The sequence below is a fragment of the Parasteatoda tepidariorum genome, chromosome 7 (genome assembly GCF_043381705.1).
Source record: "Parasteatoda tepidariorum isolate YZ-2023 chromosome 7, CAS_Ptep_4.0, whole genome shotgun sequence".
Taxonomy (NCBI): domain Eukaryota; kingdom Metazoa; phylum Arthropoda; class Arachnida; order Araneae; family Theridiidae; genus Parasteatoda; species Parasteatoda tepidariorum.
This window is the reverse complement of record NC_092210.1, coordinates 25,081,735-25,096,549: the sequence shown is the minus strand read 5'-3', so window position 1 is coordinate 25,096,549 and position 14,815 is coordinate 25,081,735. Positions and strand designations below refer to the sequence as shown.

Genomic DNA, 14,815 nt, shown 5'->3' with positions numbered 1-14,815 from the left:
GGAATCTGGAAAATATGGTCCCTATAATTTATACAGGAGAGCGATTAAAAGTTTGGAGCCCCACATGTTAATTTCACTTTTTTGGTTTTTCACCATTATTTCTGGAAATTGCTAAGCAAATCAAGAAGTTTCTGCACATAATAATTATTATAATAATAATTATTATAAAAATAATAATTATTATAATGTATCTAATGACGGGAAATTGACTTATGACTAAACTTATCAACAAGTTCTTTTTAAAAAATTATTTAATAACAAAAAAAATATGAAGAGAAGAAAAAAGAAGACAAAAATGAAAGACTTCTTTTAATACTGCGATACAAAGCTGAAACATGAAATTATTATGTGAGGTTTAAACATTTTGGTCAATTCAACTGACGATTCAATTTGGAAGCATAAGTTCAGATTGAAAATGTATTTGAATATTTATTAGAATCTAGGTAGAAATTTCTTTAAAAATTTAAATAACATATGTATATTTTTTATGCGATTATAAATTTTCAACCATTTAGTGTTTTAATATACTGAAATGAAACAAACATTTTTGTTAAACTTTTTAACCAATAAATTAGGTTTTAGTATGAATTGCAATATAGAATATGAATTGTTATTGGAGATATGGAGGTTAAAATTATACAATATGAATAAAATGATGATTAAATATGAAATCAATTATGGCTACAAACTAGGCTTGTTTGATTTTGAAAAATATCGAATTACATTTATGCGAAACTTCCAAGTAAATATCAAATTCAATCTGTGCATATTTAAAAGCCAAGTTAAATTGGAAATTAAAATGAACTTTAGTTAGACAACTCCTTTTATTTGAAGTTTTTAAGACTAGATGAAGGAAATTTTCGTTATTATTAATTTTTCTCTAGTGTGGCTCAGTTGCTACTTAACTAATAACTGTTTTAGATGTGAGTGCTGAAACATTTATGTATGTTAAATTGATTATTGATTTGAAAATTCAGTAATCTGTTAATAAACATTCTCAATAAAAAATTTATTAGGTTTATTTTCTGATTTATAACTAACTTATTTTATTATTAGGCACGAGAGAAATGACATTTGTATTAAAAATATCGGCTGATAAGTATCTTTAGTATACTATCTAATAATTTTGAGTATTCATAATTAGGAGCATTTCATAGGAAAATTAGTATGCTATTTGCAATGGTGAATACAATATGTGATTTATAATACAGTTGAACCTGTTTATCTCGAAATTTCTAAAATTCTCTACATTTACTGTCTAAAATCAATGTTATTTTCCATGTTTATGTCGAATTTTTTTCTTCAAAACCTCCGTTTCTCGAATTTCTAATAATGGAGCACAAATGCCAAAACTTTCTTTATCAGTAGAACTCCTAGACAGATATGAATTCCGTGAATCCATAGGAAGTAGGGATGACCAGGTAGGAGATGCTTCTTGGAATTTCAATCACTATCCCTGCACTTCCTTAACTAGAAAGGAATACAATGATTCTGGCAGTGAGTGAGGGGTTAATGAGTATTGACCATCAGGGGTTAGCTTTTCAACATAGATAAGAAAGCTATAGAAAACAGTTGGTATGCAAACTTGTAGATGCCATCGATGAAACAAGTTCGACGCTATCAGAATTACTGTTTTGCCTGGAGAAATGTGTCTCCAAAAACTATCCAAAAGGGTTTTAAAAAGCTGGTTTTAAGAATAGCTGTAAAGATGATGAAGAAGAGGATGAACGCATCAGAAAAGAAGAAAATTTTAATGCTGGAAATGCAGTGCCAGATTTGCCAGAATGGAATGCAATAAAATCTGGATTGGATTTAATGTTGACATTAATTTTGATGATTTTTACAAGTGGACAACTGCCTGGCAGCATGCGGAAATCATAAGTAATGTCAAAGAGGAAGAAGCTGAAGATCATATTGATGAATCAAAAGTGAATGCAAAAGTAGAAAGGCTGTAGAATTCTTACAGGGTTCCCACACAATTTCAGAGAAAATATTCCGACTTTTCCTGGTAAATTTCAATGAAAATCCATACCTTATTTTATCTATACTACGAAATTTTTCATTAGAAAGTTCGGATTTTTTTATTTGCTATGCCAAGTATTAGATTTTTTGTGTAAAATATATATCATTATATGAGGAAGGAAGCAATTCAGCATGTCTAAAATGTAAAATTTTTACAATAAATAATTGTAATAGATGTTAGAATTATTTAACTCTAATCTCAATAACTGAGTATTGTTATTGACAATTTTAAGACTGGTTTTTTTCCGGGAATAATGAAGGAATTTTCCAGGTTTTTGTAAGAAAATTGCAACTTTCCCTGACAATTCCCTGATTTTTGGAGTTGAAATAAAATTCCCTGACGATTCCAGGTTTTCCCTGTTCTCCCTGACTTGTGGGAACCCTGTTCTTATAAACTACTCTTGAATCCCAGGAAAATGCTGGCTATGAGGAATTTGCGATCTTTCTAACTTCAAAAGAATGATCGAAACAAATAAGGTTATACGTCAAAAATCTTCACAAAAAAATTTTCAGTGTTTAATGTATGTTAAAAAACTGTTATGTAAATAGATGTATGTGGTATAATTAATTTAAAGAAATGTATATATTTTTCTACTAAAAACAATTAAAGCACTTTTAATAGAATATCTTAATTAAAATTAATTTTTTAAAGTACCTGTATAACTCGAAACCTCTTTATCTCGAATTTTTCGCCTTTCCCGTGAGATTCAAGATAAACTGTATAACACTATATTATTTTATTATAACATTTAAAAAGTTTATTAGAATTTCAAAATAAAGCCTACTAATTTTTTGTGAAAAATTGAACGAACTCCTTTTTTAGAAAAATGTCATAACATTTTTATTCCCAATTTTTACTCTTATTACTATCACTTATTTATGCTTTATAAATAATATGATATTAACTTATGCAGGTGAGCAGTAAGGTAGACCACCTCCCAAAAAAAGAATATTATTTTTCATCCCTATATAGGGCTACTGCATTATAAATAATCCATAAGCAGAGCAAGTCGCTGAATTTGAATAGTTTAGTATAATATGCCAAAATTGTATGCAGACATTTTATCTTTCAAAAGAAGCAGCTCTAATTTTCAGGAAAGGAGATATTTAAATTACATCACAGAACATTTAATTATGAAATATTTTCAAAAGTTTATTTCTTACTTTTTAACCATTATGTTATAATACAAAGTCTAACATTAAATGAAGTGCCTTTTCTTTTAACCTTATACAGAATAATACAATATACAGAATAACATATACCACACACAGAATAATAAAATGCAATAATTTGTGCAAGATATTTAAATTTCACTGAACAATTATAAGAAAAGGACTATAGTAAATAAATATCTCACCCGTACACTTACACATATATAAACATCTCATAATATTAAAAAAAATTCACGAACTATCAAGTTATTACAAATGACACATTAAAATTATTTTAATATTTCACTATTTAATATAATAAATTAGCAAAATATAGTATTTAGAATTTTAAAAAAAACTTTAATAATAGTTTATTAATTTCGATTTTTTAATAGTTAGAATGAATAACCTTTTGTTTACTTTTTGAAAAGTTTGATAAATTGTACAATCTAAGACATTCAAATGTTATTAACAAAATTTATATGGAGTAATCAAATAAAAAAAACTGTCGTAACATTCATTACAATAATATTTCGGTAACATAAATGTAGAGATTTATAAAATGATGAAAGCCTAGAAAAAGTTTAGATTTAAGTACAAGAAATTTATATTATGAATCAATTTATATTACTTTATCTATATGTTTCATACTTGCAATTAAACTGAATTTACTTAACAAATTCATTAAATAAAAGATGTTACATGGAATTTTAATTAAAAGCTGCTATTGAAGTATTTTTTTATTATTATTATTAAAAAATATTGCATACAACTCAGGATTCTAATGCTGACAGAATAAAAAACAATTTATGACCAGTAACTAAGGTTACAACTTCGACTAAGATGTGTTTACAAGAATGTATTTTAATTCACAACTTTTCAATACTGGAGCTTATTTTACATATGCATAAAAACAGAAAAATACATAGAAATCTGCAATATAAAATATTTTGAAAATTAAAAAAAATTCAGCTTCATTAAATTGTATAAAGTCTAATGACTCTTCTGTGAAATTTTTTACTTATAACGGAAGCAAGAAGAAAGTTTTTCCTCAGTGAGAAATGGTCTGTGTTCAGTCAGTCACTTTTTACATATGCAGGGTATCTGCTACATTTTAGATTTTCAAATTCATGACATTCCAAGAAATTTCCATGACTTAACGAAGTTACTATTTTCTCTGACAAAAACACATCAATAAATTTAAAAAAGCATTATAGTAATAACATTAATTGAAATGATAGGTATAACTAAAACTGCTATACTCTGCATCTTCATATTTATAGATATTAAAAACAGTAAAGAAAGAGTTGAAGCAATAAAATATCTGAAAATAATACAAATGAAAATAATTTTTTTTTCTGCAGAATTATATTCTAAAGATACTTTTCTTCATTGGAAAGAAATGCTCCTGATTTTTCTATTCTCATTTCAGAATGAAAAAAATTCACAAATGACTGGCTTGCTTCAGTTAGAATTTTAAATTAATAAAACAAAAAAAAAATAATAAAAATTCTGAAACCACAGAAGTTTAAAAGATAATTCGCTCTAGAAACAATATTTTTTCTTTCATTTTTGGAAAGAACATAATTTTATATTTTAATAAAATATGACTCTGAGTAGGGATTTTGTTACAAATTCAGATATTCGGAACATCATGAAATTGGGGGGGATGTAAATTCCCTTTTAAAAATTATGTTTTTTGGCGACCTAAATCCATGATTTATTTGTTTTAATAGTTAAAATCATGACAGATTTTGTTCTATACCGAAATTCATGACTTTCCAGGTGTGCAGATACCCTGCATATGCTGCAAAAATAAATGCATCCATATAAAATCAGAATGTGAGTTGAAAAATTATTTTGAGTGGGACAAGAATTGTCGCACCTGTCAACAAAGCTGTGATTAGCACTTGGTAAGAAAGACTTATTACAAATGCTACAAGAATATGGTTTTGCAACCAGTATGAACACTAATGTAAATACAGTCAAGGGACTGGGACTTCACTATATCCGATCCACGACCAATTTTAATTAATGATTTCAAACTCCCCCTTTTTATTACAAATTATTTAAATAAATGACCAATAAAATGAAATACAAAAATTACTGAATTATTTTTACTTTTATTTTTTATTACTCTTCCTCTTGAGTATGAAAAAAAAATTTTAATCTTTAGCTGATGAGCAATCCTCCACATCAGATATGGAAACATTTGTGACTTCTTTGAATGCTGAACCAATTCAAAAATACAGCAAACAAGAAAAAATGCTTATTGCTATATTCCATGGTATAGATGGTTTTAAAAATTGGTATATGTATTTATTTTAAAGTAGAAATTTCAAAATTATTAATTAAAAAATGAAGAAAATAGATCAGTCGAAGACAGAAAAAAATTCAAAATATAAAACTTCCTCTTTTTTTCGATTCACTATATCGACAAAAAATAACACTATATGTGTGCAGCAAGGCACGGGAGCAAACATATCGTTCACTTTATCCGGGAGTTCCCAATAAACCGCGTTCACTACAGCAGGGTTTGACTGTATTTAGATCACTATTATTTTTTTAAAAAATGCTGTCACTAGAAGGAAAAACACTGTATTTAGTCAGATGACATTTCCGAGAAAAACTCTTATTACATTATGGTACAACAAAAAAGTTTCTCACCAGTGCAAACACAAACATAAAAGTCAGTCTTATGAAGAAAAAAACTCTTACACATACATTATAAGAATGAGGTTTTTAACCAGTATGAATAAAATCATGAAAAGTAGGACGGTCCTGAAGTGAAAAAAGAGACTCTTTTTATGTACACAAGAAAATGGCTTCTAAACAGTGTGAACAAAAATGTGATGAGTAATTGAAAAAGTCTTATTACATGAAAAAGGTTTCTCTCCAGTATGAACACAAATGTGCTTATTTAGAAGAACTATTTGTGAGAAACTCTTATAACATATACTACAAAAATAAGGTTTATTCCTCTATATGAACATGTCTGTGTCTAGCCAGTAAACCTTTTTGTGAGAAACTCTTATCACATGTACTACAAGAATAAGGTTTCTCACCAGTATGAACTCGACTATGTATCGTCAAATAAGCTCCGCTTGAAAATCTCTTATTACATTTGCAACAAGAATAAGGTTTCTCACCTGTATGAACACGACTATGTTGAATCAAATTACCTTTTACTGAAAATCTCTTACTACATATACTACAAGAATAAGGCTTCTCACCTGTATGAACACGATTGTGTTCAGTCAATTTACCTTTAGATGAAAATCTCTTATTACATACACTACAAGAATAAGGTTTCTTCTCACCAGTATGAACAAAAAAGTGTCTAGTCAGTGATTGTTTATGTGAGAAACTCTTATTACATGTACTACAAGAAAAAGGCTTCTCACCAGTATGAACACGATTGTGTCCAGTCAGTTGACTTCTTCGTGAAAAACTCTTATTACATTCAGTACAGGAATAAGGTTTCTCACCGGTATGAACTCGACTATGTATCTTCAAATAAGCTTTATTTGAAAATCTCTTATTACATTTACTACAAGAATAAGGTTTCTCACCAGTATGAACACGCCTATGTTGATACAAAGTACTTTTTAATGAAAATCTCTTACAACATATACTACAAGAATAAGGCTTCTCACCTGTATGAACATAACTATGTACAGTTAAATTACCTTTTGATGAAAATCTTTTATTACATACACTACAAGAATAAGGTTTCTTCTCACCTTTATGTTCATAAAAGTGTGCAGTCAGTGAACTTTTTTGTGAGAAACTCTCATTACATATACTACAAGAATAAGGCTTCTCACCTGTATGAACACGATTGTGTTCAGTCAGTCGACTTTTCCGTGCATAACTCTTATTACATATAGTACAAGAATAAGGTTTCTCACCGGTATGAACTCGGCCATGGATCGTTAAATGAGCTTTACTCGAAAATCTCTTATTACATTTACTACAAGAATAAGGTTTCTCACCAGTATGAACACGCCTATGTTGATACAAAGTACTTTTTAATGAAAATCTCGTATAACATATACTACAAGAATAAGGTTTCTCTCCAGTATGAAGTGTGCTATGTCGCATTAAATAATCTCTTGTAAAAAATTTCTTATTACATATACTACAAGAATAAGGTTTCTCACCACTATGAAGATGACTATGTTGAGTCAAATAACCTCTAACTGAAAATCTCTTATTACATATACTACAAGAATAAGGCTTCTCACCAGTATGAAGATGACTATGTTTAGTCAGATTACATCTTTGTGTAAAACCCTTATTACATACACTACAAGAATAAGGTTTCTTCTCACCAGTATGAACAAAAAAGTGTGCAGTCAGTGATTTTTTTTGTGAGAAACTCTTATTACATGTACTACAAGAATAAGGCTTCTCACCGGTATGAACGCGATTGTGTTTAGTCAGTAAACCTCTCCGTGAAAAACTTTTATTACATATAGTACAAGAATAAGGTTTCTCACCAGTATGAACTCGAATATGTATCTTTAGATCAGTTCTATTTGAAAATCTCTTATTACATATAGTACAAGAATAAGGTTTCTCTCCAGTATGAACATGACTATGTGCAGTCAAATAAGCTCTATTTGAAAATATTTTATTACATGTACTACAAGAATAAGGCTTCTCACCAGTATGAACACGATTGTGTTTAGACAGTTGATCTTTTCGTGAATAACTCTTATTACATATACTACATGAATAAGGTTTTTCACCGGTATGAATTCGACTATGTAGCGTTAAATAATCTCTTCTTGAAAATTTCTTATCACATTTATTACAAGAATAAGGCTTCTCACTAGTATGAAGATGACTATGTTTAGTCAGATTACATCTTTGTGTAAAACCCTTATTACATACACTACAAGAATAAGGTTTCTTCTCACCAGTATGAACAAAGAAGTGTGCAGTCAGTGAATTTTTATGTGAGAAACTTTTATTACATGTACTACAAGAATAAGGCTTCTCACCAGTATGAACACGATTATGTTTAGACAGTGCACTTTTTTGTGAGAAACTCTTATTGCATATGCTACAAGAATAAAGCTTCTCAACTGCATGAACACGACCGTGTTCAGTCAGTAGGCCTATTTGTGAAAAACTTTTATTACATATAGTACAAGAATAAGGTTTCTCAACAGCATGAGCACGACTGTGTCCAGTAAGTGCAATTTTTTGTGAGAAACTCTTATTACATATACTGCAAGAATAAGGCCTCTTACCCATATGAACACAGTTGTATTTAGTCAGATCTCTTTGCGAAAAAACTCTTACACTGCAAGAATAGGATTTCTCACTAGTATGAATTCTGCAGCGTTTAGTACGGCTGTTTCTTTTCGAAAATATCTAGTTACATGTATTACAAGAATAAGGTTATCTTACAGGATGAAAAACACTGTTACAGTATATGTTTACTTTTCTGAGGGTAGATAAATTGAGGGTTTCATAAGGCTAGATAAATTGTGTGCAGTTGAGTAAGATTTTTAGAATAACAATCATAAATATGTTGTAAGAAATGAAGATATAAATCCACTTTGCAATGATATTAAAATAGAAATGCATAGATATTAGAAAAAATATAGATTTTCTATTCAAAATCCAATTATTGCTTTTTCTTTATGTGATACAAATAGTAGCTATATTTAGAAAATATAAAAAATAGTCCTTAATTAAAGTGAAGGCAATAATTAAAAATAATTTTCACTGCAAAAGTAACTCATTAAGGCATACAAATTAATTACATTGACTAAATGCTTTAAATACGCAAAATAAAATACTGTAGAAATATGATCACTTTATAACAGGAATATGATTTATTAATAGGTGCATCAATGAAAGGATTAATTTAATTTATATAGAGGTGCAAAAATTTTTCCCCACAAACTTCACTTTAATAATATTTCTATTTTATCATACATATAAAGATACAAAACTAAATTAAATTATTTCACTTTGTTTTTTTTTTACACATGAACCTCTTTATGTAACAGATTCCTTTAAATTCAATAAACTATGAACGAAGGCATTTTTAGATACACTGCAAAATTTATGCTATTTGTTATTAGTAAAGCTTCTTACAAAATGAATATGAATAAACAGAAATACTATTTACTGTTATGAACATGAAATTATCAAATTAAATTTCATTTACAATTTATTTTACACATACATTGCAAAAATATGGTTCAATATTTGTTTAAGTCAGACAATATTTTTTTTTTACTTTGATTTAAAAAGTTTGACATTACAAATATATATATATTTAAAAATTAAACTGCTAATTTTTGTATCAATGTTTTATAATACACTATAAATGCATGCTCTTATAAATAAACATAAATGTGAGAAGGTCAAGAAAATTTAATTTTCTCTACAAATTTTAAATTGTACAAAATGCATATAAAATATATTTTCTCAGTGCTAACAAGAAACTCACAATCTCAATTACGTGTACATAAATATCAAATCACATGTGCTTTATGAATGTAAGAGACAGTTTCATTACCTGCAATTTCAATCTATTTACAACTGTTTAAAAATGCACTACATGGAAAAGTTCATCTAAAATCTTTGTTAAATAAAACCAAATTAATTCCATTCTTTACAATCGATTTATCCTAAATAAATTATTCCTATATTATGAACACAAAACATTTAAATGAAATTATTTCTTATTGCATGCTTTTTATTTAGAACACTTATTAACTACACTTGGAAAGTTTTAAGCAAAGTGCAAACATTAAATTTCTTTGAAAATATTTTTCTCTTAGAACATCATTTCAACTATATGTCCAACTTTGCCCAGATACTTAGTGTCAAAGAATGTTATTGCCTTCAATAATATCTTCTTCGGTCAGGAAGCATTTAACACACACTGCATGAATAGTTTATTAATTACATGAATCGAACAGAAAACCTTTTTTTTTTTTTTGCCAATATTCAGGCAAGCACAGCATGAATTTTATTTACTATCAGCAGGAAGAAAATGTTATTTTATCATTGAATCGATTTTTGTTTTCAATATAAAGAAGATAATATCATATGAATACGATCCGCATGAAAATAACTCTTTTAAAGCACTTCCTATAGATTTTCCATTACTCTGAGTCCAATTCACTTTCATTAACAAAGGTTTTGGATATAAAGGTTTTGGTCATATAAATTTGAGAATAAAAGTTTTATTACATCTCGAACTCAAGTACATATATTAAGTTGCAAAAGTTTTCTTCAGTTTAAGCAACATAATATTATTTGAAATAGTTTTTAGTAATGAATTCTAATAACACACACAAGGACATTTATTAATTGTGGTAAAAGTTGTCTTAGCAGATTTTTGACAGACAGTTTACTTTCCCTCTCTAGAAATTTGAATGGAAAGCTATAGTTGAAGTTGTAGTTCATTTACGTCGCACGCTTTTGACAGACTGGTTTCACGCACAAAGAGTGGCGTTCGCATCGTCCTAGGGATTATTTTCTGATATCCCCGCCGTACCTTGGCATTGCAGATCACCAAAGTCAAGCATCACTGGTTACGGTCAGTGTGCGGGTGGGTGACCACTTGGATCAGTCTACGTAGGGACCGAGGACGTACGGTATTGGTCCTCGTTAAATTGTGCTACCGTAAAGTGCTCGACTTCGCGCGCAGGTCGTCGGGCTACCAAAGCGGGGGTGCCATCCCCTCCGCAGAGGATCAAAATTGTGATGGCACGTCTTCGGATCATCCTCCGGGATGTTTCCCAGACCGTCGCCAATAGCCCTATGTGCAGCTCTAATGCGACGTAAATTAACAACAACCTAGGCATTGCGCGTAATCAGATCATTAAAAAGCAATTTAATTTAAATTCTAAAACTTTTTCATTTCCGTAAACCAGTATATTATTTTGTATATTGCTTAAAGATGTCTATTCATTACTCATAATTTATTTGTTTGCTTATTGAAGTTTTAAATGCAGAGATCATTCAGATTACGATCAATTATATACTGTAGTTTCGGTTCTCAGAACTTAGGTTAATTCAAACCAAAGGAAGGATATTTGCTTATTCAACCATAGTTATTAGTTTGAAGCGTCTGGTTCTATTATAGCTGAAGTATAGATGCTTATATTAGCATTTTTTTATATTTAAAAATATGATTTAACAGAACGAGTTCAAAACTAAAATCCTTCGAATTTTATAAGTTTACTATTATTGTTTTAAAATCGTTATAATTAAAAATACACACTAATGACACATTTTTTTTTAACAAAATATAAGCCATGCAACCGTAAATTTATTAAATTTTCAGATGAGAATTAAAAATAAAAATCTTTTTCATGAAAATAATTATTCGTAGCATTTATTATGAATTCGATTGTATTATCTATTAATTTCCGATCTTTATTAATGCTTTTGCACAAATAATTATTCAAATTATTATAATCATATCATTCAGATTGTTTGACGCTTAAGAAGTTCCAGCGAAATGCTCAGTAATCGTAATGAGTTTTTTTTATATAATAAATCATTTTTTTAGCGTCTTTGACAGACAGTCAATTGTTTCGGTGGATATAGCGAGATGCTCTACATATTTTTTGTAATTTTAAACTCATTCCAAAAATCAAAGTAACGTGCAATTTAAATATCGGCGTAAAACAGTGTTTATAAAAGTCATAAAAATAATTTATTTTAACCAAAATTAAGTTGAAATTAAAGTAATCAAATTTTGCGTTACACGCAAAGGAAAACCATGAAAATGTCTTTCAGATTGCTTGGCGACAATAGGATTGCAACTAAATGTTCATCTTTATCTCAATGAAATTATTTTCTTATAAGCACCCATTTTTATTATTAATAAGGCCTAGCCGTTGTATCAGAAGTCTCCTTGAAGTCAGGCTAACCGTGGAATGTTTTCGTGGTTTTCCTCTCCATGTAACGCAAATGCGGGTTAGTTCCATCAAGAAGTCCACCACGGAGGCAAATTTCTCTCAATACTTGATCCAGAACTCTCCCTGTCTTCTGGATATGATTTAAAATTGAATTTCCGGAGTTGAATATGAGTAAACGTAAACACATAATTAGGTCGGCTCTTCGACGACGGTTATAAAATTATGAAATAGATAAGATATCAACTTGCTGAATATAAACGAAAAGCTCTTCTTTTTAACTCAACCAGTGAAACAAAATAAGCCACAATTTAAGGATCGAAATACAATTATGTACTTATGAAAGTTAAAAAAATAACCTATTTTAAATATAATTAAATTATCAAATTTTGCGTTATCATGCTAAAGAAAACTACAAATGCGTTTTTCAGATTGTTTTTATCGGTAATAGGTATTCCAGCTAAATGTTCATTATCTAAAGAAGTTATTTTTAAATAATCAATAATTTTTTCCCCATCCATGATAGATGGCTTATCATTTTTGTGAATATAAGGAAACGTCCTTATTATTTTTAATTCAACCCAGAAATCAAAATTACTCATAAGTTACTTGGAGTACAATCATATAAGCATTAAAGTTATGAAAGTAACTTATTTCAATTAAGACTAAATAGAAATAATCAAATTTTGCGTTACATGCAAGGCAAAACCGCAAAAAAGTCTTTTAGATAACTTAACAATAATAACATTCAGCTAAATGTTCATTATCGCAATGAATTATTTTTTTAACCATTAATTTTTTTATCATCCTTGACAGACAATTTGTCATCTTAGATCTTAGTGGATGTTGTGATATACTTTTCTTATATTTTTAACTTCTAACACGACCCAGAAATCAAAGTAACTTGCAATTTAAATATCAGAGAAAAATCATGTTTATAAAAGCTTTTGTAGTAACCTATATATTATTTAAAATTAAATTAAAATTTAGACAAAACAAATGTTGCGTTAAATGCAAAGGAAAACAACGAAAAGGTCTTTTAGATAACTGAACAATAATTGCATTACAGTTAAATGTTCATTATCGAAATGAATTGTTTTTTTGACCATTAATATTTTTTATCATACTTGACAGACAATTTGTCATCTTAGTGGATGTTGTGAAACACTTTCCTATATTTTTAACTTTTAACATGACCCAGATATCAAAGTACCTTGTAATTGTTGAAATAGAGGAGTAAATGAAATGAAAATAATGAAATTTTGAATGAAAATAATTAGAATTTCCATTACACACAAATGAAAACCAAGAAAACGCTTTACTAGCAAACTAATTGTACGCTAACAGGCTAGCTTGGAATGTTTACTAAAATGTTCTCTATTTTATTTATTTATTTATTTATTTTAAGTACATAAATTGTGTGTTTTATTTTATTTCAAATATTTGAATTTCAGAATGATATAAAGAATTAAATTTTAAGATCATATCAGTTTTTTTTTCTAATTTTAAAATTTACGAATTATAAAATCTGAAAAAAATGTGTCATAAAATTTGCGAATTTCAGATTTTTCTGGCAAAGAGACTGAATGTTATCAATTATTATTAATCATTACAACTTATAAAAATCAAATAAAAAAAGAACAAATTATGTACAGCTGCAATAAACAAGCACCGCAGTTCACTAGAGGGCGTGGATATAGAGTACAAACTAGTTACTAGACCAGTGATGTCAACGTTCACCGTGACGTCCGTTTGGTCGAGTGATTGATCTTTNTTGGCAGATAGGCCAGTCAAAGAAGGAATTGAATAGTGGCCCGAAATTTAAATAAATAAACAAAAAAATTCACAATGTATATATAAAAAACTGCGCAAACCTTTCACGTTTTCCCTAACCACAACCAAAATTGATATAATAAAAACATTTGCTTACCTCCAACGTGAAAGATTTATGTCTTCTTAATATCCAACGAAAATTTGATGTAGAAATTCCAATTCACGGATTCTCTTACGATTAATTTGAAAAATAACAAAATAAAATCAACTACAAAAGTTAAGCAAATAAAACTATTAGGCTAGTTGAAATATTTAAGATGATTAAAAAAAAAATGCTTTTATAAAAAAAAAATATATATATACATTTTCTATGAAAGAAAATTTAGAATTGAACGAGGCCCAATTTAAAGGCACTATGGAAATCTCAAGACAGAGTGACCCAATGGAATTCTAAGAAGGCTCTCCCCCTATTTACAGCCCAAGAAATTTTTCTTCCTAGAAATTTATGAGCAGAAATCAGACAAAGGGGTGTTGCTGTGGATATCTGATATTTTCGAAGTTAGGAAAAAAGAACCCGGAGGCAATATAAAGAAGCTAAAGACATTTTCCCACAGTGTAAGGTGAGAAGGCTATTTGACAACTCTGTGGGTGGTAGCTATGAAAGTGGGGATATTTTCATTAGTGGAAAGATCTTTTTATTGCTCTTTTAGTTAGAAAAGTGAAGAGTAACAATTTTATATCTATAAGCACTGCGATTAGATTTTGAAAAGAATCCAACAGTTTAAGAAAGAAAAAAATATGTATATTATGGGCTTCAGAGGGCCTCAGCTCTGAATAAAACTTTAAAAAAAAGAAGAAAAAAGTGGGGTTTGGGGGCCCTCTTAAGTTATAAATAATAATTGAGTTAAAATTTAAAAAAAAAAACAATTAATGCAATGAGATTTTAGACTTTTGGGGGCCCCATTAGA

The 14,815-nt window shown here is 28.7% G+C and overlaps 1 protein-coding gene across 1 annotated transcript; it reads right to left on the bottom strand.

The window, feature by feature from the left end:
• Positions 1-3,149: 3,149 nt before the first annotated feature.
• LOC107450554 (zinc finger protein 850-like) lies at positions 3,150-10,754 on the bottom strand. The gene has a single exon (XM_016066378.4). It carries the CDS (start codon positions 8,437-8,439, stop codon positions 6,148-6,150), a length of 2,292 nt encoding a protein of 763 aa, XP_015921864.2. The 5' UTR covers positions 8,440-10,754; the 3' UTR covers positions 3,150-6,147.
• Positions 10,755-14,815: the final 4,061 nt, after the last annotated feature.

What these genes read in the sequence shown, in the direction of transcription:
- LOC107450554 (XM_016066378.4), bottom strand. Translation starts at nt 8,439, where the DNA reads ATGGGTAAGAGGCCTTATTCTTGCAGTATATGTAATAAGAGTTTCTCA.